General features: G+C 47.7%; 1 protein-coding gene across 2 annotated transcripts in view; it reads right to left on the bottom strand.

Moving 5' to 3' along the window:
• LOC132822185 (cyclin-dependent kinase 17-like) overlaps positions 1-26,664 on the bottom strand; it is a 638,730-nt gene that overhangs the window by 594,226 nt on the left and 17,840 nt on the right. For both annotated transcript variants that reach the window (XM_060835260.1, XM_060835263.1), the window contains exon 2: positions 4,431-4,582. In XM_060835260.1, coding sequence (XP_060691243.1) covers positions 4,431-4,557 — 127 coding nt within the window. In that variant the 5' untranslated portion in view covers positions 4,558-4,582. The remainder of the gene's footprint in view (positions 1-4,430; positions 4,583-26,664) is intronic.

Below are 26,664 nucleotides of genomic sequence, written 5' to 3'. Positions count from 1 at the left end.
TCGTCTGATATTAGATTAGATTACCTACAGTGTGGAAACAGGCCCTTCGGCCCAACAAGTCCACACCGACCCGCCGAAGCGCAACCAACCCATACCCTTACATTTACCCCTTCACCTAACACTACGGGCAATTTAACATGGCCAATTCACCTGACCTGCACATCTTTGGACTGTGGGAGGAAACCGGAGCACCCGGAGGAAACCCACGCAGACACGGGGAGAACGTGCAAACTCCACACAGTCAGTCGCCTGAGTCAGGAATTGAACCCGGGTCTCTGGCGCTGCGAGGCAGCAGTGCTAACCACTGTGCCACCGTGCTGCCCTTAAAGTGAATATTCTATTCACATTGAGGTGAAGAGCAGATTCTTCACTCAAAGTGGTGTGAACATTTGGAACGCTCTACCCCAAAGGCCTGTGGATCCTTTACGAAGTTTAAGGATGAGATGGACACTGGTTTGGTCCTCGTTGAATCGAGGAATCCAGGGAGCAGTCAGGGATGTCAAAGCCATGACAGTACTGAATAACAGAGCAAGTTCAACAGGCCTGTCAAATTGCTGCCCAGTTTCTTGTGTCCCGATCCCCTCTATCGCTCAGACCGCCTACTTCCTCCTTCACAACAGCCCTCCTTTGCCATTCTTAACCTGGCTCTGCTGCTGAAACTCTCACTTCTGACAACATCTCCTCCGCCCTCCCTTCCTGGTCACTCACATACCTTCCCGTAAAACGCTGCTGTCCCCTCACAACCCAGGTCCTGTTAAACCATCACCCGTCTGCTAGCTGATCTACACTAGATCTGGTTGAGGGATGCCCTTATTTTCAAATGCTCATTCAGAGAAGCATAGACATGTTACAGTACAGAAGGGCACCATTCGGCCATCTTGTCCATACCAACTCAAGGTGCCCTTTGTAATCACATCTTTCTGCACATAGCCCATAGCCCTACAACACTTTAGGTGCAGATCCAGGTACATTTGAAAAGAATTTAGGATCTCTGCCTCTACCACCAACCCAGACAGTGAATTCCAAACACCCACCACCCATCACATACCTTGCGATCTTTCTGCCACTTAGCTCGAATGCCATGACCTCTGGTTTTTGAACACTGCCAAGGGGAACAGGTTTCCTCCTGTCGACTCCATTTCTACCCCGCACAATTTTGTACGCCTCAATCATGTCACCCCTCAGCCTTCTTCATTCCAAGGGAAAACAATTCCAACCTCTCCAATCTCTCCTGGTAGCTACCACTGTCCCGCCCTGGCAACATTCCTGTGCATCTTTTCTGCACTCTGTCCAGAGCACTTGCATCTTTTGTGTAATGTGGTGACCACAATACTCCAGTGTCCTCATCCCTGTACCCCTGGCTTCGGTCCCCTCTATACCATTGTAAACTCCTCCAGCCCCTCTGGGATCCTGGTACCCCTCTGGTTTCAGACACTTCCTGGACTGTCAGTACTACACAGTTGAAGGGAGTCAGTTACCTTTGTGCTAAGCTTTGCAAACCCCTCCCTAATCTCGATGCTCACTGTCACTGATGGCACTTGCACGCTGTAGTTGGAATCCCAGGGCCCACAACAATTGGTTTCTTTGAGACTTCGGCCTTTTACTGCCCATTTATAAGAAGAGTGAAATACAGGGATAAATATTGATCTTCACGAAGCAGAGAATCCTTCTCTGCGTAAAGATGAGGAACATTTGAAATTTGCCCTTTTTCTAATCTTTTCTTGCCTTTTTGAAAGGAAACAAAGGGTAGCACAGTGGTTAGCACTGCTGCCTCACAGCGCCAGGGACCCGGGTTCAAATCCAGCCTCAGGCGACTGTCTGTGTGGGGAGTTTTCACATTCTCCCCGTGTCTGCGTGGGTTTCCTCGCAAGGCCCAAAGCTGTTCAGGCTAGGTGGGTTAACCATGGGAAATGTAGGGTGGCAAAGACAGGTTGGGGTCAGGGTGCAATGCTCCTTGGAGGGGGGGGTTGGTGCAGACTTGATGGGCTGAAAGGGCTCTTTCTGCACTGGAGGGATTCTAAAGATTAATGAAACAGTGCAGATGATGGGAGAGAAACACATTATGTGTGTATATATACATCCCTCTTCAGATACCTATTACAAAGGCAAATGCACTGACAGGGAGCAGTGCTACCTATCCTCTCTCCTTCTCTTTATAATGCAATGTTTCTATAAGGCCACCAGCATTCTCAAAGATCCATCCCATCCTGGCAATGTTTTTCTACAACCTCTACCACTGGGGAGAAGGTACACAAGGCTGAACACACACACCAGCCGGTTTCATACCAGTTTCTACCCTACTGTTGTTCGAATATTGAATGGACTCACAAACTCTGAGCATTCGGCTATACCTGTGTTTTTGTTTTTGCCGCTGTTTACCTATTATTTACTAATCTATGCTACTTAGCTCTGTGATCTGCCTGGATTGCTCATAAGACAAAACTTTTCACTGTACCTCGGTACATGTGACACTAAATTCAATTCAATTCTATTCATTGACCTCACGCTTTGCAAGCTATACTGAATCTAGACTGTTCCTCAGCCCAGGGAGAGAGAGATGTCCCCTTGTGCTTTTTATTTGCAAATGACAAACTGGACAGCTGCTTGTCTGAGCAAGCATGAGATACAGGCTGGCTTACTCTCTCTCTCTCTCATTCAGTCACTGTGTTCCCGATAGCCTGCAAAACTCAGTCACACTCTCTGACACCAGTAGGGGAGAAAGTGAGGACTGCAGATGCTGGAGATCAGAGCTGAAAATTTGTTGCTGGAAAAGCGCAGCAGGTCAGGCAGCATCCAAAGAGCAGGAGAATCGACGTTTCGGGCATGAGCCCTTCTTCAGGAATTCAGCTCTGACCTCCAGCATCTGCAGTCCTCACTTTCTCCTCGAAGATTTTAACCTACTGTGAATCCTCTTGCAAGGATGCCTTCCTTGAAGAAGCTCTCTTCCTCCTTCTACAAGGATTTCAGTGAGTCCCTCTCTCACTGCACACCCCAGGTCATCTCCTCTGCCCAGAAGCTCTTCAGCCACGTTCTCAAACACTCATTCCTGAAGAAGGGCTCATGCCTGAAACATCGATTCTCCTGCTCTTTGGATGCTGCCTGACCTGCTGCGCTTCTCTGACACCAGTAACCCATTTGCATTTCCTTTTCCCAAAAGTTCCCTGCCGCAAGTGAGCTGTGGACAAAGGCAGAGCCCAGACTTTGCACGGAGTCCCATCCACACAGAAGCATTGTCCAGAGGTCAACAAGATTCCAGCCTGGGAGAGCTGTGGCTCAGACTGACACCATGATACTCCGTTCAAGGGAAAGGGGAACCCAGGGAGTGGAGTGGAGTTTGGGGTCTCGCTCTCCTATCACAGATTAACACGGAGGTCAGACGGAGCTATCCTCATCATGGCAGTCATCTTTGGTGTGAGGAAATTCCGCCAATACCTTTACGGACACAAATTTGTAACAGCAACAGACCACAAAGCCCTGCTAGGCCTGCTTAAAGAAGTCAAGGCTGTGCCAACTATAGCTTCTGGTTGAATTCGGAGGTGGGCCCTTATTCTCAGTGTGTGCTACTACAAGTTGGAACAATGTCCAGGAGGCCAAGAAGGGAATGCAGATGTTTTGAGCCACCTCCCAGTGACAGATACACACCAGTGGTGCCTCCCTGGAAGAATCCATTCTGGTTTTAAGCTTTCTGGACACATTTCCGGTCACCACTGACAATATCCGACTTTTATGGATACAAAAAGAACCATGCTAGGGATCTGTTTCTATCTTACTGTAACCTATACACTTCCACCACTGTCAACCACCCAGGCTAATCTTAGTGTCATCCACAAGCTTATTTATCGTCCTCCCCTATATTCTCATTCTCATCTCCACCATTTAGAATACCGCAACTAATATGGCGCACCATTGCAAACTGGGCTCCAATCACACAAATAGCCTTGTCTCACCACTTTCTGTGTCCCCTATCACCAAGCTAATTTGGATCCACTTGCGAAGTTACCCTGGTCCTATGTACCTTTACCTTCTTTATCAGTTCCTCAGTGGGACCTTGTCAAAGGCCTTGCTAAAATCCACATACATTCCCTTAACTCTACTCCCATTTTGGTAACCTCCCTGAAAAATTCCACCAGATTGGTTCCGGAGGCCTTCCCTCTGACAAAGCAGTGCTGGTTATCCCTGATCAAATCTTGCCTCTATAAATTATGTCCCACAGAATTTTCTCCAATCGTTTCCCAAACACAGATATGATTCCCAGGTCTTGTAATTCCCTGGTTTATTTTTCCAATCCTTCTTGAAAATCCTCATCTTGGCCATCTCAATCTCGTTTTCTGTCAGCCTTCAACCTGTTCCTGACTGAAGCTGAGAGTCAGCAGAAAGGAGAGCTGGATTCCCACTCTGGATCACAGGGGGAGGAGGGATTGACAGCTCACCATTGTCCTTCGAGTTATTCTCCTCCAAACTGATCTGCTCAGCCAGCTGGGAGAGGGAGTCATCAAGAGGCCGTCTGCTGCGTAGAGATACCGACAGTCTACGTTTGATGATTCGTAACCTGTCCATCAGCTCTCCAGACAGCGTGGGGTGCCTGCAAACAGGAGCAGAGTACAGAATAATTAGCTCACTGAAACATCGCAATAGAAGTAGGCTATTTAGGACTTCGGGCCTACACTGCCATTCATTTTGATCATGGCTGATCATCCAACTCAATAGCCGATTCCCATTTTGATTCTTCTAACCCTAAGAACTATATCCAAATCCTTCCTGAAAATATTTAATGCTTTGACTTTGATGCTTTTCTATGGCAGAGAATTCCACAGGCTCACCACTCTCTTGGTGAAGAAATTTCTCCCCACCTCAGTCCTAAGTAGCCTCCCTCTGTATCCTCAGACTGGGACCCCTGATTCTGGACTTCCAGGTCATCAGGAATATCTTCCTACGTTTATCCTGTCCAGTCCTATTAGAATTTCACAGGTTTCTACAAGACCCCGCCTCATTCTTTGAAATTCCAGTGAACATACGGATAACCAATTTAATCTCTTCCATGTAACTCTCCTTCCAATCCAGGAATCAGTCTCATAAACCTTCACTGTATTCCCTCCATAGCCAGAACATCCTTCCTCAGATAAAGTTAAAAATCACACAGCACCAGGTTATAGTCCAACAGGTTTATTTGGAAGCACTAACTTTCGGAGCGCTACTCCTTTGTCAGGTAGCTAGTGGGGCAGGATCATAGGACACAGAACTTATAGCAAAGGATCATATTCTGTGTCAATATAGAGGGTAGGAGAATGGGTCTCGGTGGGTACTGTTCAGAGGGTTGGTGTGGACTTGTTGGACCAAAGGGCCTGTTTCCATACCGTAGGAAATCAAATCTTCATACCAGCTGCCTATACCTGTCATATCTGAAAATGTGTTGCTGGAAAAGCACAGCAGGTCAGGCAGCATCCAAGGAGCAGGAGATTCAATGATTCGGGCATAAGCCCTTCTTCAGGAATGAGGAAAGTGTGTCCAGCAGGCTAAGATAAAAGGTAGGGAGGAGGGACTTGGGGGAGGGGTGATGGAGATGTGATAGGTGGAAGGAGGTCAAGGTGAGGGTGATAGGTCGGAGTGGGGTAGGGGCGGAGAGGTCAGGAAGAAGATTGCAGGTTAGGAGGGCGGTGCTGAGTTCGAGGGATTCGACTGAGACAAGGTGGGGGGAGGGGAAATGAGGAAACTGGAGAAATCTGAGTTCATCCCTTGTGGTTGGAGGGTTCCTCGGCGGAAGATGAGGCGCTCTTCCTCCAACCGCTCTTCCTTCAAGGACTGCAGATTCCCCCCAGATGTGATCGATGATGCCCTCCACCGCATCTCCTCCACTTCCCGCTCCTCCGCCCTTGAGCCCCGCCCCTCCAACCGCCACCAGGACAGAACCCCACTGGTCCTCACCTACCACCCCACCAACCTCCATTTCCAGCATCTGCAGACCTCACTTTCTCCTATATCTGTAAGAAGCCTCCTTTTCCTTCCTCAATGTCTCTAAATAAAAATTAAAAGAACTGCAGATGTTGGAAAACAGAAATTGTTGGAAAAGCTCAGCAGGAGAGAAATCCAGAGTTAATATGCCTGTTCCAGTGACCCTTCCTCAGAGCTGTTTTTTTCTAATGACTTCTGTGTGGCAGGAGCAGACAGAAACAATGGGCTTGGCCGGGCAGTCCTGTTTGTGGATTTTAAGAAGGAGATAGCAACGGGCTGTGCTGGATGGGGAGACTATCAACTTCAAGGCTGGGGGGTGGGGGGGTGGAGGATGGAGTGGAAGTGATCACCAGATGAAATAAGGTTTGTAATTGTGGTGGACAGACAGAATGGCCTGATATTCGATGGTGGGGTCATGATCCAAGGTAGCTCTCAGTCTCTCATCAGACAACATAAGTACCACCTTTATCAGCAGGCTGAATTGCAAAGTCAGGGTCAGATCTGAAAGCAGGAGTGCAGTCATGGGCGAATAGGTTGGAATGGGTGAGGGAAAATAGGAGAAATTAAGAGGACCAACGACACCTTGATGATTCTCAATGAGCTGATCATCCAACTCAATAGCCGATTCCCATTTTGATTCTTCTAACCCTAAGAACTATATCCAAATCCTTACGGAAAATATTTAATGCTTTGGCCTTGATGCTTTTCTATGGCAGAGAATTCCACAGGCTCACCACTCTCTTGGTGAAGAAATATCTCCCCACCTCAGTCCTAAGTAGCCTCCCTCTGTATCTTCAGACTGGGACCCCTGATTCTGGACTTCCAGGTCATCAGGAATATCTTCCTACATTTATCTTCCTAGGTGGAGGTGGAGGGAGAGTGTTGGAGGTGGCTGAAGGAGTCTGTGGAACGGGGAGAGGACCCTTGTCCAAAGAAATAGACACAGAGGCAGACGCCACGATAGAAGAGTTCAATGTCAGTCGTACCCAGAAATCGTTAAGGTACAAAACTGAGACCTTTGCTGAGTATAGAACGTTTAGCATCAGAGAGTGGAAGGTCAGGAGGGATAGTGAATATATGACAGGAGGTGGGGCTGGGGGATGGGATGGAGTCAGATGGAAGGGGAGGGAGGTTCCCAAGGGCTGTGCGTATCTCTGAGTTGTTGCATCTTGTGTGCATTGATGCCTGAAAGGAAAAGAGTAAGTTTTGTGAGCACGTTGAATGAACTAGAGGATGAAGTGGAACTGGGGAAGAGTGCTGCTCAATATCCCTACTCATCTGATGTTCCCTATTCCTGTCAGCCTTGCCTTTCACACTAACAGGAACATGCTGTCTCTGAACTATCAGTATCTCACTTTTGAAAACCTCCCACTTGCCAGATGTCTCTGTACCTTCAAGCAGCCTCCCATTATCAAGCTCCTGTCTAATACCATCAAAATCAGCCTTGTCCCAGATTCAAACTTTAACTTGTCGACCAAGGCCTATCCTTTCCGTAACTATTTAAAAACTAGTAGAATTATGTTCATCGGTCCCAAAGCCCTCCCCCACTAACACCTCAGTTATATGCTCTGTCTTATTTCTCAGCCCCAAATTAAATAGTTTAATTGGATGATTCTCCAGAAATATAAGTGCTGCCATGATGTTTTCCCTACTCAAAAATGTCACTCCTCCTCCTCTCTTACCTCCTTTCTACAGCAAGTATACCCTGGAACATTGAGCTGCCAGTCTTGTCTCTCCCTCAGCCATGTTTCTGTAACAGCTATGATATCCTGGGTGGCACGGTGGCTCAATGGTGAGCACTGCGGTCTCACAATGATAGGGACCCTGATTCAGTCCCACCCTGCATGGAGTTTGCCCATCTCTCCCCCTGTCTGTAGGTGCTCCAATTTCTCCCACATTCCAAAGATGCGCAGGTTAGATGGATTGGCCATTCCGAATTGACAATAGTGTGCAGGCTAGGCAGGTTAGCCATGTGAAATGCAGGGTTCCTGGGTCTGGGTGGGATGCTCTCTGGAAGGTCAGTGATGGGCAGAATGGCTTCCACACTGTAGAGATTCTATGATCCCAGGCCCATGTTCCCTTCCATGCGCTAATTCCATCTGCTTTACTTCTTGCATTGAAATAAGTGCAGTTTAATTCATACCTCTTGCCTTGTTCTCTGCTGTGCTCTTTCCTCCCTGCTCTATTTAACTTGCTCTCTTTAACTTCTGTACTGGCCTCAAACTTCTCTCATCCCATTACTGCTTAAACTCCTGCCCCCTGACAGACTAGGTTAAAACCTCCCAAGTAGCTCTACTAAACCTCACTGCCAGAATATTGGCTCCCCCTCCAGTTTAAGTGCAACCTGTCCCTTTTGTACAGGTCACCTCTGTCCCAAAAGAGATCCCAATGATGCAATGATCCCAACGCCTGGTCCCTGTACCAGCTCCTCAGCCATACATTCATTTGCCCTCCTATTCCTACTTTCATCAGCATATGGCCCTGGGAGTAATCCAGAGATTATACCCTTGAGGTACAACCTTTGACCCTCCTGCCTAACTGTCTATCTGCAGGAGCTCATTCCTATTTCCATCGATATCGTTGGTACCAAAGTGTACAATGATCTCTGCCTGCTCACGTTCTCCTTTCAGAAATTGCTATACTGCTTGACATCAATGGTGGGCAAGTTGTTGGAGAGAATCCTGAGGGACAGGATGTACATGTATTTGGAAAGGCAAGGACTGATTAGGGATAGTCAACATGGCTTTGTGTGTGGGAAATCATGTCTCACAAACTTGATTGAGTTTTTTGAAGAAGTAACAAAAAAGATTGATGAGGGCAGAGCAGTAGATGTGATCTATATGGACTTCAGTAAGGCGTTCGACAAGGTTCCCCATGGGAGACTGATTAGCAAGTTTAGATCTCATGGAATACAGGGAGAACTAGCCACTTGGATACAGAACTGGCTCAAAGGTAGAAGACAGAGGATGGTGGTGGAGGGTTGTTTTTTAGACTGGAGGCCTGTGACCAGTGGAGTGCCACAACAATTGGTGCTGGGCCCTCTACTTTTTGTCATTTACATAAATGATTTGGATGCGAGCATAAGAGGCACAGTTAGTAAGTTTGCAGATGACATCAAAATTGGAGGTGTAGCGGACAGCGAAGAGGGTTACCTCGAATTACAACAGGATCTGGATCAGATGGGCCAATGGGCTGAGATGTGGCAGATGGAGTTTAATTCAGATAAATGTGAGGTGCTGCATTTTGGGAAAGCAAATCTTAGCAGGATTTATACACTTAATGATAAGGTCCTAGGGAGTGTTGCTGAACAAAAAGACCTTGGAGTGCAGGTTCTTAGCTCCTTGAACGTGGAGTCGCAGGTAGATAGGATAGTGAAGAAGGCGTTTGGTATGCTTTCCTTTATTGGTCAGAGTATTGAGTACAGGAGTTGGGAGGTCATGTTGCGGCTGTACAGGACATTGGTTAGGCCACTGTTCAAATATTGCGTGTAATTCTGGTCTCCTTCTTATTGGAAAGATGTTGTGAAACTTGAAAGGGTTCAGAAAAGATTTACAAGGATATTGCCAGGGTTGGAGGATCTGAGCTGTAGGGAGAGACTGAACAGGCTAGGGCTGTTTTCCCTGGAGCATCGGAGGCTGAGGGGTGACCTTATAGAGGTTTATAACGTCATGAGGGGCATGGATAGGATAAATAGACAAAGTCTTTTCCCTGAGGTGGGGGATCCAGGACTAGAGGGCATAAGTTTAGGATGAGAGGGGAAAGATATAAAAGAGACCTAAGGGGCAACTTTTTCATGCAGAGGGTGGTACGTGTATGGAATGAGCTGCCAGAGGATGTCGTGGAGGCTGGTACAATTGCAACATTTAAGAGGCATTTGGATGTGTATATGAATAGGAAAGGTTTGGAGGGATATAGGTCGAGTGCTGGTAGGTGGGACTAGATTGGGTTGGGATATCTGGTCGGCATGGACGGGTTGGACCGAAGGGTCTGTTTCCATGCTGTACATCTCTATGACTCTATGCTTCAAGGTGTCTTTGACTCTGCCTCCAGGGAGGACCATGCTATTCTGGAATCCCACTCGCTGTCGCAGAAACACCTATCTGTGTCCCTGACTAGACAGTCCCCGATCACAGTCACTCATTTGGACTTTGCCATACCCTGCTTGACAGTAGAGCCAGTCATGGTGCCATAGACCTGGCTGCTGCTGCTGCTGCTATTTTTCCTGAGAAGCTACCTCAGCCTTCCCCTTCCCTCATGTCCGGTCTCCAAAACAATATACTCTTTTGAGGGGAGAGCCACAGGAGACTCCAGGACCACCTGCCCACCTCTCCCAGCAGTTATCCGTCTTCCTGACCGTACCTTCAGTGTGACCACCTCTCTGAAGCTAGTATCACAGTCTCTGCCTACTGTATGCTGCTCAATGCCGTTATGAACTAGACCAGACCGCCCCCCCCTCAAAATATTTTAAGAAGGTAACCTCAACCCTAATGTTTGCTTACTTCAAAGGCAAATGTAAAGTGCTGTGTTCTCAATGCAATTCAACTCCTCAAACGACTCGATGTTAAGTAAAACACAATTTATTCAAACAATGTCATTAAAATACAACAACAAAAAGAAGTTAGAATAACAACCCTACTGGAAAACCTAACAGAATAACAGCCCTTTCCTGAAGAAGCTTATGCCCAAAACATCAATTCTCCTGTTCCTTCGATGCTGCCTGACCTGCTGCGCTTTTCCAGCAACACATTTTCAGAATAATAGATACAGTAACTATTACCAATTAACTATTCTAATATAGTAACAAACCATAAGCCTACCCCTTGGCAAATTCAGAAAATAAATTTTTCTTACAGGAAGTCCAACAGCAGAGAGAAACACCACTTTCTAGCTGTAGCTGACAGAAGGAAACGATAGTTTCTAGTTCTTCAAACCCCAGCAACCTATGGCCTGCTGAGACTCCAACAACCATTGGTTAAAGCTAACCCTAAAACTAAAATAAAAACTGACAAACCTGGTCTGTGAGAGCTGGCCACACCCAGTCAGGCTGCAATTATTGTTTTTAAAAAATCCCCAAGACTGAAATTGGTATTGGAAGCCAATCTTCGCTTTATGAATCAATTCATAATCACTGGCCATTTCCGTTGCTGACCCTGCGGTTTGAAATCTCTGCTGTCCCCTCTACTTCAGAAAGTGAATTTCTGAAATCCTATAAGATAATTGTCTCTCTCAGAGCATCATATGTTTCATCTATTTTCAATGCCCTAATCAAAATTATTTTGATTGATCCTTTCAAACTCAATGTATGTTTGACCAGAGTCCTTCCTCAGATTCCTGAAACGTTGTCCATAGGTGTCTGGTAGTAGCTCATATGCATTTAAGATGGCATTTTTCACCTCAATATATTTCCAGATGACTCAGCTTACAGTGATCTTCAGGCTGCTTCAATTGTTCCAACTTTTAAGGCAAGCCCAAGGCCTTGAAAGCTGTTTACTTTACTGGTATTCCAAGTAGACAGCTCTACACCTCTGTCTTAAAACCTCACTTTAAAAAAAAGGACAAAATAACTTCTTAAAGCCACAGCATTGTCACAGTGATTCTAACTGCCACTCCAACCGATCCATGTGGTCTGAGAGAAGCTATAGCCATCCACATTTCCTGCAGACATAGAAAACCAACTGTTCCCCCATCTCTCGCATCTGACACAAGGAGTGTACGACTCCACTGATTGCCATCTCTGCCCCTTTAACAATTAGGAGACTTAGGGGGAGCAAATGGTCTTACTTTTCCTTGTTGCTGCTCACCCTCCTCGACAAAACCTTGTAATCACCCAGGCCCGCTCTAAGATCTAACCAGCAGCACCTTGACCATAAAGTAGCCCTTTGCAAAACTGTCCAGAACTAGACAGCAATGTCTCCCTCCCCCATTTCCCTAAACTCCAACACTGAGTTCAACTCCCGGCATTTGCACACCCAGGCTAGTCACACCCTGGGCTGGGAACACTTTAGACCATACTTTTATACTACAAGGCCTACCCTGCTCAGAGAACCAGATTTAACCAGCTCAGCAATGCCCAGTTTGGGTGCTGTCAAAGCCAATCAGCTTCTGACCTTAGTTCAATTCCAGAGGTGAGATGAGAGCATCAAGGCCACATTCAACCAAGTGCGGCATCGAGAAACCCGATCAAAATTGGCATCAATGGGTATGGGGAGGGCCCCTTCTCCGCTGGTTGAAGTCCTACCTGGCAGACACAGGAAGATAGTTGTGGTTGTTGGAGGGTCAGTCATCTCAGCTCCAGGACATCTCTGTAGGAGTTCCTCAGGGCAATGACCTTGGCCAACCATCTTCAACTGCTTCATCAATGACCTTCCCTCCATCATAAGGTCAGAAATGGGGATGCACGCACAATGTTCAGCATCATTTGTGACTCATCAGATACTGAAGTGGTCCATGTTCAAATGCAGCAAGAACTAGACAATATCCAGGCTTGGGCTGACAAGTTGCAAATAACATTCAAGCCACAAAAAATGTAAGGCAACAACCATCCCTAGCAACAGAAAATCTAACCATCACCCTTTGTTATTCAATGGCATTAACATCACTGATTTTCCCATAATCAGGATTTTGTGAGTTATAATTGGTCAGAAATTGAACTGTCACCACCAATGACAGTAAGTAGCAACAATGTCTCCTATCTACAAGATGCACTACAGAAATTCACCAAAGTCCTTGAACACCTTCCAAAGCCAAGACCACGTGTACCTAGAAGGACAAGGGCAGCAGATAAATGGAAACACCAGCATCTGCAATTTCCCCTCCCAGCCACTCACCATGCTGACTTGGAAATATATTACTGTTCCTTCAATGTTACTGGGTCAAAGACCTGGAATTCCCACCCTTAGGGCATTGTGGGTCAACCGACAGCACATGGACTGCAGCGGTTTAAGAAAGTAGCTCACCCCCCCACCTTCACAACAGCAACTAGGGATGGCAATAAATGCCAGTCAGTCAGTGACACCCTGTCCTACAAATCAATAATAAACAATGAATATGGGTGGAGGACTGGCTAACTAATGGAATACAGGGAACTGGAGTGGACAATTGAGTTCACAGATGGGGACAGTCCAGTTGGTTAGTTGTGTGAAGGTGGGGAGTGAGCAGTGTGGATAGCTGTGTGAGGGTGGGGAGTAACCATTGTGAGCATTTGTGTGGGGATGGGGAGTGACTGATGTGGGTAGTTGTGTGGGGGTGTTGTGTGACCTGTAAGAATGGGGACTGTCCGTGGTAGGGATTTATATGGGAGGGTGGGGAGTGACCTGCATGGATAGGGAGTATACATGTTGGGTATTTTTGTGGCGGTGGGGAGTGACCTCCGTGGATGGGGAGTGTCCGAGTTGGTTATTTGCGTGGGAGTGGGGAGTAACTTCTATGTATGGGGAGTATTCGTGGTGGGTAGTTTTGTGGGGGTGGGGAGTGACCTATATGGATGGGGAGTGTCCGTGGTGGGTATTTATGTGGGAGTGGGGAGTAACTATGGTGAGTATTTGTGTGGAGGTGGGGAGTGACCTGTGTGGATGGTGAGTGTCCGTGGTGGGTATTTGTGTGGGGGTGGGGACTGACCTGTACGGATGGGGAGTATCTGTGGTGGGTATTTGTGTGGGGGTGGGGAGTGACCGTGGTGAGTAGTTGTGTGGGGGTGGGGAGTGACCGATGTGAGTATTTGTGTGGGGGTGGGGAGTGACCTGTATGGATGGAGAGTATCCATGGTGGGTATTTGCGTGGGGGTGGGGAGTGATCTGTATGGATGGGGAGTATCCGTGGTGGGTATTTGCGTGGGGGTGGGGAGTGACCTGTATGGATGGGGAGTATCCGTGGTGGGTATTTGTGTGGGGGTGGGGAGTGACCTGTATGGATGGGGAGTATCCGTGGTGGGTATTTGCGTGGGGGTGGGGAGTGACCTGTATGGATGGAGAGTATCCATGGTGGGTATTTGCGTGGGGGTGGGGAGTGACCTGTATGGATGGGGAGTATCCGTGGTGGATAATTGTGTGATAGTGGGGAGTGACCGTGGTGGGGATTTATGTGGGAAGGGGGAGTGACCTGTATAGATGGGGAGTATCCGTGGTGGGTATTTGTGTGGGAGTGGGGAGTGACCTGTCTGGATGGGGAGTATCCGTGGTGGGTATATGTGTGGGGGTGGGCAATGATCGATGCGGGTATTTGTGTGGTAGTGGGGAGTGACAGTGGTGGGGATTTATGTGGGAGGGGGGAGTGACCTGCATGCATGGGGAATATCTGTGGCGGGTATTTGTGTGAGAGTGGGGAGTGATCTATATGGACGAGGAGTGTCCATGGTTGGTATTTGTGTGGGGGTGGGGAGTGACCTGTATGGATGGGGAGTATCCGTGGTGAATATTTGTGTGGTAGTGGGGAGTGACCTGTATGGATGGGGAGTGTCTGTGGTGGGTATTTGTGTGGGTGTGGGGTGTATCCGTGGTGGGTAGTTGTGTGGGAGTGCGGAGTGACCTGTATGGATGGGAGTGTCCGTGGTGGGTATTTGTGTGGGGGTGGAGTGACCTATGCGATACTTGTGGGAGTGGGGAGTGACCTGTATGGATGTGGAGTATCTGTGGTGGGTATTTGTGTGGGAGAGGGGAGTGACCATGGTGGGTATTTGTGTGGGAGTGGGGAGTGACCTGTATGGATGGGGAGTATCCGTGGTGGGTATTTGTGTGGGAGTGGGGAGTGACCTGAATGGATGGGGAGTGACCGTGGTGGGTATTTGTGTGGGAGTGGGGAGCGACCTGTATGGATGGGGAGTGACCGTGGTGGGTATTTGTGTGGGAGTGGGGAGCGACCTGAATGGATGGGGAGTGACCGTGGTGGGTATTTGTGTGGGAGTGGGGAGTGACCTGAATGGATGGGGAGTGACCGTGGTGGGTATTTGTGTGAGAATGGGGAGTGACCTGTATGGATGGGGAGTGTCCGTGGTGGGTATTTGTGTGGGAGTGGGGTGTGACTTTGTTAGGTATTTGTGTGGGGGTGGGCGTGTCCAGGGTGGGTATTTGTTTGGGGTGGGGAGTGACCTGTATGGATGGGGAGTGACCGTGGTGGGTATTTGTGTGGGAGTGGGGAGTGACCTATATGGATGGGGATTATCTGAGGTGAGTATTTGTCCGGGGGTGGGGCGTGACCTGTATGGATGGGGAGTTTCCGTGGTGGGTATTTGTGTGGGGGTGGGGAGTGACCTGTATGGATGGGGAGTTTCCGTGGTGGGTATTTGTGTGGGGGTGGGGAGTGACCGTGGTGGGTATTTGTGTGGGTGTGGGGAGTGACCTGTATGGATGGGGAGTGTCCCTGGTGGGTATCTGTGTGGGGGTGGCAAGTATCCATCTGGGTATTTGTGTGGGGGTGTGGAGTGACCTGTATGGATGGGGATTATCTGAGGTGAGTATTTGTGTGGGGGTGGGGAGTGACCTGTATGGATGGGAGTGTCCGTGGTGGGTATTTGTGTGGGAGTGGGGAGTGACCTGTATGGATGGGGAGTATCCGTGGTGGATATTTGTGTTGGGGTGGGGCGTGACCTGTATGGATGGGAGTGTCCGTGGTGGGTATTTGTGTGGGAGAGGGGAGTGACCATGGTGGGTATTTGTGTGGGAGTGGGGTGTGACCTGTATGGATGGCGAGTATCCGTGGTGGGTATTTGTGTGAGAATGGGGAGTGACCTGTATGGATGGGGAGTGTCCGTGGTGGGTATTTGTGTGGGTGTGGGGAGTGACTTTGTTAGGTATTTGTGTGGGGGTGGGCGTGTCCAGGGTGGGTATTTGTTTGGGGGTGGGGAGTGACCTGTATGGATGGGGATTGACTGTGGTGGGTATTTGTGTGGGTGTGGGGAGTGACCTGTATGGATGGGGAGTGACCGTGGTGGGTATTTGTGTGGGAGTGGGTAGTGACGTATATGGATGGGCAGTATCTGTCGTGGGTATTTGTGTGGGGGTGTGGAGTGACCTGTATGGATGGGGAGTGACCGTGGTGGGTATTTGTGTGGATGTGGGGACTGACCTGTATGGATGGGGATTATCTGAGGTGAGTATTTGTCCGGGGGTGGGGCGTGACCTGTATGGATGGGGAGTTTCCGTGGTGGGTATTTGTGTGGGGGTGGGGAGTGACCGATGTGGGTAATTGTGTGGGGGTGGGGATTGAACGATGTAGGTAATCGTGTGGGAGTGGAGAGTGTCCAGTGTAGATTGTTGTGTGAGGATGGGGAGTGTACAGTGTGGATTGCTGTGTGAGGATGGGGTGTGTACAGTGTGGATTGTGTGAGGATGGGGAGTGTACAGTGTGGATTGTTGTGTGAGGATAGGGAGTGTACAGTGTAGATTGTTGTGTGAGGATGGGGTGTGTACAGTGTGGATTGTGTGAGGATGGGGAGTGTACAGTGTGGATTGTGTGAGGATGGGGAGTGTGCAGTGTGGATTGTGTGAGGATGGGGTGTGTACAGTGTGGATTATGTGAGGATGGGGAGTGTACAGTGTGGATTGTGTGAGGATGGGGAGTGTACAGTGTGGATTGTGTGAGGATGGGGAGTGTACAGTGTGGATTGTGTGAGGATGGGGAGTGTACAGTGTGGATTGTTGTGTGAGGATAGGGAGTGTACAGTGTGGATTGTGTGAGGATGGGGTGTGTACAGTGTAGATTGTTGTGTGAGGATGGGGAGTGTACAGTGTGGATTGTTGTGTGAGGATGGGGAGTGTACAGTGTGGATTGTGTGAGGATGGGGTGTGTACAGTGTGGATTGTTGTGTGAGGATGGGGTGTGTACAGTGTGGATTGTTGTGTGAGGATGGGGTGTGTACAGTGTGGATTGTTGTGTGAGGATGGGGAGTGTACAGTGTGGATTGTGTGAGGATGGGGAGTGTACAGTGTGGATTGTGTGAGGATGGGGTGTGTACAATGTGGATTGTTGTGTGAGGATGGGGTGTGTACAGTGTGGATTGTGTGAGGATGGGGAGTGTACAGTGTGGATTGTGTGAGGATGGGGTGTGTACAGTGTGGATTGTTGTGTGAGGATGGGGTGTGTACAGTGTGGATTGTTGTGTGAGGATGGGGTGTGTACAGTGTGGATTGTGTGAGGATGGGGAGTGTACAGTGTGGATTGTGTGAGGATGGGGTGTGTACAATGTGGATTGTTGTGTGAGGATGGGGAGTGTACAGTGTGGATTGTGTGAGGATGGGATGTGTACAGTGTGGATTGTTGTGTGAGGATGGGGTGTGTACAGTGTGAATTGTGTGAGGATGGGGAGTGTACAGTGTGGATTGTTGTGTGAGGATGGGGAGTGTACAGTGTGGATTGTGTGAGGATGGGGAGTATACAGTGTGGATTGTGTGAGGATGGGGTGTGTACAGTGTGGATTGTTGTGTGAGGATGGGGTGTATACAGTGTGGATTGTGTGAGGATGGGGAGTGTACAGTGTGTATTGTGTGAGGATGGGGAGTGTACAGTGTGGATTGTGTGAGGATGGGGAGTGTACAGTGTGGATTGTGTGAGGATGGGGTGTGTACAGTGTGGATTGTTGTGTGAGGATGGGGTGTATACAGTGTGGATTGTGTGAGGATGGGGAGTGTACAGTGTGTATTGTGTGAGGATGGGGAGTGTACAGTGTGGATTGTGTGAGGATGGGGAGTGTACAGTGTGGATTGCTGTGTGAGGAGCTTCCTTCAGTGTTAGTGACTGGTTGCGGAGTCAGAGCAGGGGACAATGAGCTGTTAACAATTCTTGGGTAAGCCTGTGTAGCTCTAAACCTGAGCTGAGCATTATCAGTGGATGGAAATCCTGGGCAGGGATATGGGCAAAAGCAGGATATTGGCACTAGATAATGATTGTTCGTTTTAAGAGCCAGAGCAAGCAGTATGGACTACATCGCCTCCTTCAGTGCTGTAACAAATCTATGATTCAATGCAGATGTTGGAAGATTTCAGTCAGTACCCACAACAATGCAGTAGCCCAACAGCACCACACTGGACTGTCACACCCTGTGGGCCTTGGACACACAACCTTTCAAGAGTTTAACACCTAATGTCATTAAAAGAAAGCATGTCCTCTCTTCACCTCCACTCCAGTTCCTATCCAACAAAGTGAGCTACTCCCTGCTGAGAGTGAAGTCAGATTTAGAGGCGGCACGGTGGCACAGTGGTTAGCACTGCTGCCTCACAGCGCCAGGGACCTGGGTTCAATTCCCGCCTCAGGCGACTGACTGTGTGGAGTTTGCACGTTCTCCCCGTGTCTGCGTGGGTTTCCTCCGGGTGCTCCGGTTTCCTCCCACAGTCCAACGATGTGCGGGTCAGGTGAATTGGCCATGCTAAATTGCACCTAGTGTTAGGTAAGGGGTATATGTAGGGGTATGGGTGGGTTGCGCTTCGGCGGGTCGGTGTGGACTTGTTGGGCCGAAGGGCCTGTTTCCACACTGTAAGTAATCTAATCTAAAAAAAAACTGTATGCAAGTGGTGGTATGCTCATGGTGAAGGTTTACTTTTAAGGAAGCAAAGCACAGTGTGGACAGCTGATGGAACGTTTGTGTTCACGTGATAGAGGAACTGGGCAATCACAACCTCAGTGACATCCAAACCGCCGCAAAAAGTACCTGATTGATTTGATGTCTGAAATCCAATATGTCACACAGTCGGAATTCCCACTAATCCATCATGTCAAGGTCATGGAGCTGCTCTCCATCACTTCACAGTGGGATCTGCCTGTGCAGAGGTCACGCATTGGTGGAAGCAGTTTGCCAATCTCTGACTGGTCTCTCTAAGCAGTCTCTCAGCCTCCCACTTCCCTCATTAATCCTCACTCACAGATACTGGCTCCAAACAAGTTCCATCACATCATTCCTGGCTTTAAGGACAACTTTGCAGCCGCACTGTTTAAACCACATGTACTCAGAAAGATTTAAATATTTGTACTGACCTGTTGATCAAACAATGGATGGCAGTGACTCTTTTTTTTCTGCACCGTAGCACACAGTAAGGGGGATAGGACAGTGTTCTCGTGAACACTCAAATTATCCTGGCAGTGGATGCTTTACGCTGAGGACCTGTTACCCCTGCTCCACAATAAAGGCTGGCTTCACTGCTGCTACTGTCAGGCGTGCACTAAACAAAAGGTATCAAAGGGTGCCGTTGGGAATGACTGTCACTGTCTCAACGTGGTTTGGAGGAAACATTTCTCCAGAGATGACACCAGTCATTAACCTGAATGTCCACTCCAGCAGCTCACTAAAACTCAGTGAGATAGGGGGTTGGCGAATGTTCTCTTTGATCACACGGGGTCACGGGTGATTAGAGAATCAGACAGCACGAAAACAGGCCATTCGGCCCACTTTGTCCATGCCGACCAGGTTTCCCAACCTAAACCAGTTCCATTTGCCTGTGTTTGGCCCATGTCCCTGTAAACCCTTCCTATGCATGTACCCATCCAAATATCCTTTGGATGTCGTCATTGTACCCACCTCCTCCACTTCCTCTGGCAGCTTGTTCCATACACACACCACCCTCTGCGTGAAAAAGGTCCCTTTTAAATCTTTCCCTTCTAACCTTAAACCTATGCCCTCTAGTTTTGGATTGCCCTACCTTGGGGAAAAGACCTTGGTTATTTACCTTATCCGTGCCCCTCATGATTTTATAAATCCCGATACGGTCACCCCTTAGCCTCCTACGCTCTATGGAAATAAAAGCCCCAGCATATCCAGCCTCACCTTATAAGACAAACTCTCCAGTCTTGATAATATCCTTGTAAACCTGTTTTGCACCCTTTCCAGTTTAATTACATCCTTTCTGTGCAGAATGACCAGGATTGTACTCAGTATTCCAAATGTGGCTTTACCAATGTGCGATACAGATGGAACATAACATCCCAACTCCTAGACTCAATGCTCTGATCGATGAAAGCAAGCATGCCAAACGCATTCCTCAACACTCTGTCTACCTGTGACCCAGTTTCAAGGAACTATGTACCTGCACCCAAGGTGCCTTTGTTCAACAAAACTCCCTAGTGCCCTACCATTATTTGTAAATCCTGCCTTGGTAATCAACAAAAAGCAGAGTTAAGATAAATGGGCCTTTTTTCTTGTTGGTAAAATGTAACGAGTGGGGCACCATAGGCCTCAGCCCTCAGCTCCCAACAATATGATTTGGAGAGCAGCACTCCAAAAGATAGTGCTTCCAATTAAACCTGGTGGACTATAAAGTTTGTGCGAAGATTTGTAGCTCGGGTGCTCGTCGTTGTGGTTCTGATCGCCGAGCTGGGAATTTGTGTTGCAGACGTTTTGTCCCCTGTCCAGGTGACATCCTCAGTGCTTGGGAGCCTCCTGTGAAGCGCTTCTGTGCCACTATAAACGCCGAAGGAAACATCACAGAAGCGCTTCACAGGAGGCTCCCAAGCACTGAGGATGTCACCTAGACAGGGGACGAAACGTCTGCAACACAAATTCCCAGCTCGGTGAACAGAACCACAACAACTGGTGGACTATAACCTGGCGTTGTGTGATTTTTAACACAACAATATGCAATGTGAGTAATGACTTGGTTGCAGAGATAGAAAGTACTATAGCCAGATATGCACTTGACACTAAAATAGATAAGTTGCAATTGAAGAAACAAGAAATTGATAAATGGATATGTTAGATTAGATTCCCTACTGTATGGAAACAGGCCCTTCAGCCCAACAAGTTCACACTGACCCTCTGAAGAGTAACCCACCCAGACCCACTCCCCCACCCTATATTTATGCCGTACTAATGTACCTATCACTACAGGCAGTTTAGCTTGGCTGACTCACCTGACCTGCACACCTCTGGATTGTGGGAGGAAACCCACGCAGACACGGGGAGAATGTGCAAACTCCACACAGACAGTCACCCAGGAATTGAACCTGGGTCCCTGGTGCTGTGAGGCAGCAGTGCTAACCACTGAGGCACCCTGTCGCCCCCTGAGCCACCATGTTGCCGTTAATAGGGGAATAGCCCAAAATTCAGCGGATGAAGATTAACACAGATAAGTGTGAGGTTATTTATTTTGATCAGAGGAGTAGAGAGGCAATTATTATCCAAATGGAGAGAATCTTCACAGTGCTTCAGTGTAGAAGGATTTGGGTTTACTCATGCATGAATCACAGAAAACTAATATGCAAGAACTGCAGATGATGAGGAGGGCGAATAGAGATTTGGCATTTTTTTTTGCTAAAGGAATGGAGTGTAATAGTAAGGAATTGTTCCTGCAATTGACTGAGGCATTAGTGAGACTGCACTGGAGTACTGTATAGAGTTTTGGTCCCCTTACATGAGGAGGGATGTAATTGTACTGGATGCAGTTTAGAGGAGGTTCACTAGTTGATCCCAGAGATGAGGGGTTTATTTTATGAAGAAAGATTGAGCAGTTTAAGAATGAGAGGAAATATAGTGGGTGGCACAGTGGTTAGCACTGCTGCCTCACAGCGCCAGAGACCCGGGTTCAATTCCCGCCTCTGGCGACTCTCTGTGTGGAGTTTGCACATTCTCCCTGTATCTGCAGGGGTTTCCTCCGGGTGCTCTGGTTTCCTCCCACAGTCCAAAAATGTGCAGGTCAGGCAAACTGACCGTGCTAAATTGCCCGTAGTGTTCGGTGAAGAGTTAAATGTAGGGGAATGGGTCTGGGTGTGGACTTGTTGGGCTGAAGGGCCTGTTTCCACACTAAGCAATCTAATCTTAAGAAAGATGCTAAAGGAGATTTTCAAAGCAGACATAGAGAGAATGCTTTTCCCACGAGTGAGCAGTCATAGTTTTAGAATGAGGGGAAGCAGATTTAAAACAGAGATGAGGAGAAATTACGTCTCTGAAAGGATTGAGATTCAATGGAATTCACGAGGCCAGAGTGCGATGGATGCTGGGACACTGAGTAAATTTATGGAGGAGACAGACAGTTTACTTCGTCATGGGTTGAAGGGTTGTGGAGCGCAGGCAGAAAAGGGGAGTTGAGGCCGAGATGAGATCAGCCTTGATCATATGAAGCAGTGGAGCAGGCTGAATGGCCTTTCCTGTTCCCAGCTCTTATGCTGTGACCTTCAGATCACACTTTGTTTCTGTTTACCCACCACCATCAGCGGGCTGACTCAGGCTCAGTGAAATGGGAGTCATTTTGCAGCCAAGCTTAGCATTGACAGTCTGCTGCAGAGAACGAGTGGTCACCACGGTTTTGAAATTCAAATGAAATTGCAACTGAACAGCCTGTTGAATGCTGCGGCAAATCCCAAAAGCAATTACCTGCAGTAGTCTGGATCATGTCCCCTCATGCTCTTATAACAGCAGAAATTAAATGTTTACATCTCTCTTTATTGCTTACATTCTATGGTCAGTTTTTGATGAACCCTTTCAAGTGCATTAATAGTCAATGTGTAGTATGCTACAGTACTGTACAAAACTGGCTTTTTCCAAAGTATAATCATCATCTGGGGTATATGCTCCTGAAGGCCAACAGCGAAAGCTCCAGCTTAGAAATAGTGTCATCATCATCGAGTCAAATAGCAGGAAAAGAGACTCATCAACCCAGTTTGCCCTTGCAGACCGGGTTTCCCAAACTGAACTAGTCCCATTTACCTGTGTTTCCTCTAAACCTTTCCTATCCATGTACTTATCCAAATGGCTTTTAAATGTTTTAATAGCACCCGCCATTACCACTTCCTTCGGCAGCTCGTTCCATGTATGCACGACCCTTTAAATAGAGAATCCCCACAGTGTGGAAACAGGCCATTCAGCGCAACAAGTCTACACCCACCCTCCGAACAGCATCTCACCCAGACCCATCCCCTTACCCTATCCCTGTAACCCTGCATTTCCCATGGCTAACATACCAATGCATCTCTGGACACTATGAGCAATTTAGTATGACCAATCCACCTCACTTGCACATTCTTGTGTGACAAAGTTGACCCTCAGGTCCCTTTTAAATCTTCCCCGTCTCACCTTAAACTGATGCCCTCTAAGTTTAGGATGCTCCTACCTTAGGGAAAGAAACGGGGCGGCACGGTGGCACAGTGGTTAGCACTGCTGCCTCACAGCGCCAGGGACCTGGGTTCAATTCCCACCTCAGGCGACTGACTGTGTGGAGTTTGCACGTTCTCCCCGTGTCTGCGTGGGTTTCCTCCGGGTGCTCCGGTTTCCTCCCACAGTCCAAAGATGTGCGGGTCAGGTGAATTGGCCATGCTAAATTGCCCATAGTGTTAGGTAAGGGGTATATGTAGGGGTAGGGGTATGGGTGGGTTGCGCTTCGGCGGGTCGGTGTGGACTTGTTGGGCCGAAGGGCCTGTTTCCACACTGTAAGTAATCTAATCTAATCTAAAACCTTGGTTATTCACCTTACCTACGCCCATTATGGGCAATTGTAAGCTTCTATATGTTTACCTCCCAGGCTCCTACGCTACAGGTAAAAACTTCCCAGTATATCCAGCCATTCTTTTTAACTCAAATCTTCCAGTACGGGTAACAAGTTTGTAAATCTGTTTTGCACCCTCTTCCAACTTAATAACATCTTTCTTATAGCAGGGCAACCAGAATTGTGTTGTACTCCAAAGTGGCCTTACCGATGTTTTATACAGCGATAACATGACATCCTAACTCCTGCACTCGATGCTCTGAGCAATGAAGGCAAACGTGCCAAATACCTTCTTCACTACCCTGTCTATCTATGATGCCACTTTCAAGGAACTCTGCACCTGCACCCTTAGGTCTCTCTGTTCAACAACACTCCCCAGGGCCCTACCATTAACTGTCTCAGTCCTGTCCTGGTTTGTCTTGCCAATGTACAATTTGGTCCTGTGTCACAGTGGACCTTTCTGACGTTCGGACTCTCAAAGGGCCTAGATTTTGGTGTCATTGATGCTGCAGTTAAATTAAATGGATTTATGTAATTAGGCATTTTTTTGGGCAGGATTTTGCTTCATTGAGCACTGGCAAATCAAAGCAGCTCAACAATGATTCAAACCGAAGCGACAAAATTAAAACCCTGACCAGCAACCAACGTCCAACCATTTGTGAAAGGGGAGACTGAGTAGGAATTCACAGAATCAGACAGAGTGAAGAGGCCCCTCAGCCTATTGGGACTGCACCACCAATTTCACATTAAATCTACATTAGTCCCACTTTCCCATACTAGCCTTGAATGTCAAGATTAGATTACTTCCAGTGTGGAAACAGGCCCGTCGGCCCAACAAGTCCACACCGACCCGCCGAAGTGCAACCCACCCATACCCTTACATTTACCCCATTACCTAACACTACGGGCAATTTAGCATGGCCAATTCTCCTGACCTGCACATCTTTGGACTGTGGGAGCACCCAGAGGAAACCCACGCAGACACGGGGAGAATGTGCAAACTCCACACAGTTAGTTGCCTGAGTCGGGAATTGATCTCGGGTCTCTGGTGCTGTGAGGCAGCAGTGCTAAGCACTGTGCCACCCTGCCACCCACAAGACACTTAAAGTGCTCATTCAAGTACTTCTTAAGGTTTGTGAGGTTTCCTGCCTCAACTGTCCTCCCAGGCAGTGTATCCCAGAGCCCCAGCATCCTTTGGAGAAAATGCTTTCCTCAAATCCCCTCTAAGCCCCCTGTCTTTCACTTTAAAACTACACCCACTTGTTACTGGCCCTTCAACTAAGGGAAACAGTTTCTTTCCACTCATTCTGTCCATGCCCCTCACAATCTTACACACCTCTAGCAAGGATCTACTCAAAGTAAACAACCTGATTCGTGGACGGCATGGTGGCACAGTGCTGCCTCGCCGTGCCAGAGACCCGGGTTCAATTCCCGCCTCAGGCAACTGACTGTATGGAGCTTGCACATTCTCCCCGTATCTGTGTGGGTTTCCTCTCACAGTCAAAGATGTGCGGGTTGGGTGAATTGGTTGTGTGGACTTGTTGGGCCGAAGGGCCTGTTTCCACACTGTAAGTAATCTAATCTAGTTTCTCTTTACAGCTGAACTGTTCCATCCCAGGCACATCCTGCTGAATTGCAGGAGCTTTGTTGTCACACGTACTCAAATGCTTACAATTCGCCACTTACAGCACCATCTTGTGTACAAGGTACCTTGGTACAAGTTCTTAGAAAATGAAATAGAAAAATAAAGAGATAAAAAGTCCAGCATTAAGGATCGTAGGAATAAATTAGAAAAGAGAGAAACAACAGTCCTTCCAACCTAGTCCATGTAGCAGCTAGCCTCCAGTCCGTGCCAGGCCTTGACTCCAGGCCACGCCAAGATTCACTGAGACTGGGAGATCACTCTGGAATCAGCTTGACCACCATGGGCCGCCAACTGGCCATCATGCTGGGCCAAGAAACCGCCATAGGCAGCCATGCTGGGTGGAGAGACTGCAATCCCATATGCCTTCTTACATGTAAATTACCTATCCAGTCACCTTCAGGGCTCAGTGGTTAGCACTGCTGCCTCACAGAGCCAGGGACCTGGGTTCGATTCCAGCCTCGAATGACTGTCCGTGTGGAGTTTGCACATTCTCCCCCCTGTCTATGTGGGCTTTCTCCGGCTGCTCCACTTTCCTCCCACAATCCAAAGATATGCAGTTTAGGTGAATTGGCCATGCTAAATTACTCATAGTGTCGGTTAGGTGCATTAGTCAGGGATAAATATAGCGTAAGGGAATGGGTCTGGGGAGGTTACTCTTCAGAGGGTCAGTGTGGATTCTATCCTATCCCTCTTATCAGGGAAGCCCATGACTGAGTAGCACAAAATGGCCGACAATTGCTAATGCAGGAGAACACAGATGACAGTAGTTAAGGAGCTTGAGAAAAATATTTGCTTAAAGTGGTCTTCACAAGTAGAACAATAGTAGCTCTGTACTCTCAAGGTTACTGGACTGAGATAAAATATGCAGTTGGAGTTATTTACGCATAAGACATAGCAAAGACATTTCACTAGTGAATCTCTCTTTAATTATTTAATTAATCTGTTACAATACTAATCGTAGGTTTGACTTAAGATTCTTCAGGCAATCATAGATATAGATTCTGAATTAGTTATAGATTCACCAATCACTAAAAGCATTAGAGAAAAATATTCAAATAAAATTGAGAGCTAACTGGTCTCAGACAGTCAAAGCAACCTCCATATCATTCCAAAGAGAAATGTATCCTAGGTACAGAAATTAGCAGACATTGGAATGTGTGGCAAATGAACACATTATAACATACCGAAGGATAAACAGAGAGGTGTCTAGTAAATACGGTAAGACACAACTTGTTAGGTAAAGAATTCTAACATTAGGTGTAACCACATAATGTTATTACAATCATTCGTAAATATCAATTTTATTTTGTATTTCCTGTAATGAGGTTAATAAGGAATTAAAAAGGTCCTGAAATGATAAGAAAGTATGTAAGTAATTGGCAGTTAACATGGTGCAGGTGGCAATGTCTGGGCAGGGCTGTACTTGGAGACAGTGTCCGTTGTGAAAAGCCTCAAGAGGGTAATAAGAGAGACTGGTAAACATCCTGAATGACCAGGGGTGGACCACAAGCAGGTCCATCTTTGTCATTCAGTGATATGATTAGCTTAGTTGGAAATACATTGAAATTACTGAGTGCAGCAGTACTTCCTTCAGGTCAAGGACTAAAAACAGTTAAACTGTGTACACGATAGCAAATAAATTGCTGAGACAAGCTTGAACTGTATAAGATGCTG

This window comes from Hemiscyllium ocellatum, chromosome 14 (genome assembly GCF_020745735.1).
Source record: "Hemiscyllium ocellatum isolate sHemOce1 chromosome 14, sHemOce1.pat.X.cur, whole genome shotgun sequence".
NCBI classification, from domain to species: Eukaryota; Metazoa; Chordata; class Chondrichthyes; order Orectolobiformes; family Hemiscylliidae; genus Hemiscyllium; species Hemiscyllium ocellatum.
Note: the sequence above shows the minus strand (reverse complement) of the source record. Positions and strands in the feature narration are given on the sequence as shown.